The sequence below is a fragment of the Vicia villosa genome, linkage group LG3 (assembly GCF_029867415.1).
Source record: "Vicia villosa cultivar HV-30 ecotype Madison, WI linkage group LG3, Vvil1.0, whole genome shotgun sequence".
In the NCBI taxonomy this organism is placed as follows: Eukaryota; Viridiplantae; Streptophyta; class Magnoliopsida; order Fabales; family Fabaceae; genus Vicia; species Vicia villosa.
Genome location: NC_081182.1, coordinates 85,725,445 through 85,729,386, shown reverse-complemented (window position 1 = coordinate 85,729,386; position 3,942 = coordinate 85,725,445). Strand labels below are relative to the sequence as shown.

Below are 3,942 nucleotides of genomic sequence, written 5' to 3'. Positions count from 1 at the left end.
AACTTAAATAAAATCACACAACTTTTCATTTTCCCTTCATAGAAATATCTTCTCATAACACCTATTCATTTTCTTCTTCTCCTCCTTCTCTCCTTCATTTCTCTTCATCTCAACTTCATCACCGCCACACCTTCTCCATTCTCAATGACCTCCTCTTTCTTCTCCGACCTTCTAAATTCCCCCACAGACAGAGACAACCTCAGAAACACCGAAAGATCTCACCATCATCATCGTCCTAATAATGTTTTGTTGGATCAAACCGGTTCCGGTTTACCAAAATTCAAGTCCACACCTCCTCCATCACTTCCTCTCTCTCCCACACCTCTCTTCTCTCCTTCTTACTTTTCCATCCCTCATGGCTTCTCCCTTTCCGAGCTTCTTGACTCTCCAGTTCTTCTCAACTCTTCTCATGTAAGTCTCTCAACAAATCACTCATCATCTTCTCTAGAATTTTTAGATGACTTCATAATTCTCATCATGTTTAGTTAGTTTAAAATCTTTTCTATTATTATTGGTTGGATATATGATCAAGCTTTTAAAAAATATTCTTAAAACGGTACCGAAAGATGCCGATGTGATAAAGAATAAATTACGATTAATTCACACCTCAGCAGCAACGACCGCAACCAGCGTTGCAATACATGTACAGATTGAAATATTTGATATAATTATGTTGTTGATTGCATGTGATATAACTTTGTGATGTTTTGATATAGGTTTTACCATCTCCAACAACCGGATCATTTGCCAATAATCAAAGCTTAAATTGGAAGAATAATAACTATGGTGAAAAGCAGCAAAATGTCAAGTCAGAAGATGAAAACTTCTCAAGATTCTCCTTCCAAGCTCAACCTATGCTTCAAACTTCAACAACCAACACAACTCAAAACGTATGTAACAAATTTCAATTCTCAAAACTTATTTATCACACTTCTACATATACATGATAATATATGATTAAGGTTTTAGTTTTGGTTGGTACCGGTCTTGCGATACTGATTGCTGTCGTCGCAGTCTGATTTAACCTCAATTTCTTTTTCATCATAAAAACAGTCAATAACAGTATCGATATCGGCACCTTCCAAAACTGTTTTGTCTTCACCGATTTCAGAGACATGTTTCTAACTTTTTTATCAACAAATTATACAGGGATGGAGTTTCCAAGAAACAACAAAACAAGATGGCTTAATATCTTCTGGAATGAATATGAGTATGGTGAAAACAGAAAACTCTTCATCAATTCATAGTTTCACACAAGAGAATAATTCTATTAATGGACAAAACAATCACAAGGGAGATTATAGCAATTATCAAACTCAGCCACAGCAACAAGTTCAAACACTTAGTAGAAGATCAGATGATGGATACAATTGGAGAAAGTATGGACAAAAACAAGTGAAAGGAAGTGAGAATCCAAGAAGTTACTATAAATGCACATATCCAAGTTGTCCAACTAAGAAAAAAGTTGAAAGAGCTTTGGATGGACAGGTCACTGAAATAGTTTATAAAGGGAATCATAACCATCCTAAGCCCGTGGCTAACAAGAGGAACATGAGTTCAATGTCTTCCTCTTCGTCGTCACTTGCGAATCCTCCTTCAAATAATCAATATGGAAATGATATGCAAATGGTGTTGGTTGCCACGCCGGAGAATTCTTCTATATCGGTCGGAGATGATGAATATGAGCAGAGTTCTCATAAATCGGGTGGAGATCACGAGTTTTGTGACGATGATCAACCCGATGCCAAAAAATGGTATGTTAGTACTCTTTTTTTTTAAAATTAGTTGTGATAATCATTTTAAATGGCTATTTTAACATGGAAAAATAAGTCTAAATTGCAAACGATATTTGTTTACGCAATTCAGTCAAGTGTGTCTAAATCTGAGATTAGTATCTACGACTAATAATTTCATATTATTATTTGAATGAATTAGACTTTCAGTATTATAAATGATATCGTTGAATAATATTTGATTACAAGTAATTTGAACCATACCATGGGGTGAACTTCGCTAGCTCGACTCCCCGCTCTCTACCCCTATTTTCTGACTGAGTCATACTCAACAAAATCACTTGTAATTTTGTTGCAAATACCTTAAAATCTATTTAATTGTAGACCGCAATTTAAATCAATAAATGCGACTATTTTACATATTTTTATGATCATTTGTATGATTAATTTGAATTTACATTTAATTTTAAATCTCATAAATATTACAGGAGAATTGAAGGTGAAAATGAGGGAATATCATCAGGAATTGGAAATGGAACAGTGAGGCAACCTAGAGTTGTGGTTCAAACAACAAGTGACATTGATATTCTAATTGATGGGTACAGATGGAGAAAATATGGACAAAAAGTAGTAAAGGGAAACCCAAATCCAAGGTAAGAAAAAAAACACACTTAATTTCTTCCTTTGACCTATTCTTTTTGGACATAAATGTCCAACTTTATATTGTTCTTTAATATTCTTATTAGTCAAAATTGGCAACCATGCATGCATGAGACAAGACTCAAATATTCTATGCCATGTGATCTCCAACACTCAAAACTTTTATCATAGTCTCTCAGCAATGCATAGACACGAGAAACACGATATTAACACTGATACGATAATAATTTTTAAAAATTAATAAATTGATAATTATAAGTGTTGGTGTCGATTTCAAACACGATATTTCTTTTTTGTCGGTTTTTTGCCGCTCGTGTATCAAGGTTGGAGAACCCTTAGTTCTCCCTTTAATATATCTCTTGCTTACACAAAAAAAAAAACACAAACACGACATATTTTTTTAGAAATGTCGATGCTATAGACTAATTATATTAACGCATAATATAGGAGTTACTACAAGTGCACAAACCCTGGATGTCAAGTTCGAAAACATGTGGAAAGAGCTTCACAAGACCTAAGATCAGTGATAACAACCTACGAAGGAAAACACAACCATGATGTTCCTGCACCACGTGGAAGTGGAAACCTCTCTATCAACAAACCAATACCTAATATACCAACAATGAACAACACCATGAGTGCTAACAATGGATTCTTCAACCATGAGATGCTGCAGAACAATGGATTTCCAATGGATTCTTATGTGAATATGAATCAACAACGTGTGGATAATGTTATTAGAGGTAGAGCCAAGGAGGAGCCTGTAGTAGAAGATGACTCGTTTTTTGATTCTTTGCTATCTTGAAAGGAATATTCCTTTTTTTTGCATTGTTTTGGAGGGCTGGTTGGTTAGGATTATACGTACATATACTTAAGACTAATAAAATTGAGTTCATTCCATTTATTGTATTTGTAATTTATTGTATATTTTCACACCTATAGGCTTGGAGGTTGGTATAGATACTGTATATTTAACAATTGTTGTAGGTTAATTACGATGATAAATATATATATGTTTGTAACTTTATTATTATCATTATAGAACTTTGGAATCAATTTTTTGTATTTGATTATTTCATTATTAATTTATTATTGGTAAAAAAAATTGAATAAATCATCAATTTAGTTCATAAACTATTTTATCTTTTGAAATTAGTCTCTAAATTATATAAATATTATAAATCATTTTTACAATATATAAAATATATCATTTTATAATCACTACATTGTACAAAAATGTTTTGATGAAGTCCTTAAAGTCATGATGATCCTACTTAATGATCCTATTAGGAGGAGTTAATATTAATCTCCAATTTGCCAAAACTTTCTAGAGTTATTAGAGACGTGCAATATTTGATTTGTGTCTTGTTAATTAGGAGATTGTGTGCGGTCTTTTTTTTATAACTTATATTAAGTAGAATCTCTTGAAAATCAATATTAAAATTATTTGATAATGTCGTCGTATTATTGTTCGAATGATTATACTGGAAAATCGAAATTTGTATCATATACACGTGGCATGTTTATCTTCCATAATTATGTTGTGTAA

The 3,942-nt window shown here is 32.6% G+C and overlaps 1 protein-coding gene across 1 annotated transcript; it reads left to right on the top strand.

The window, feature by feature from the left end:
- On the top strand, nucleotides 1–3,452 carry LOC131662114 (WRKY transcription factor WRKY24-like). The gene is made up of 5 exons (XM_058931809.1): nucleotides 1–411; nucleotides 717–890; nucleotides 1,150–1,754; nucleotides 2,222–2,386; nucleotides 2,841–3,452. Exons 1-5 carry the CDS (start codon nucleotides 145–147, stop codon nucleotides 3,196–3,198), a joined length of 1,569 nt encoding a protein of 522 aa, XP_058787792.1. The 5' UTR covers nucleotides 1–144; the 3' UTR covers nucleotides 3,199–3,452.
- Nucleotides 3,453–3,942: the final 490 nt, after the last annotated feature.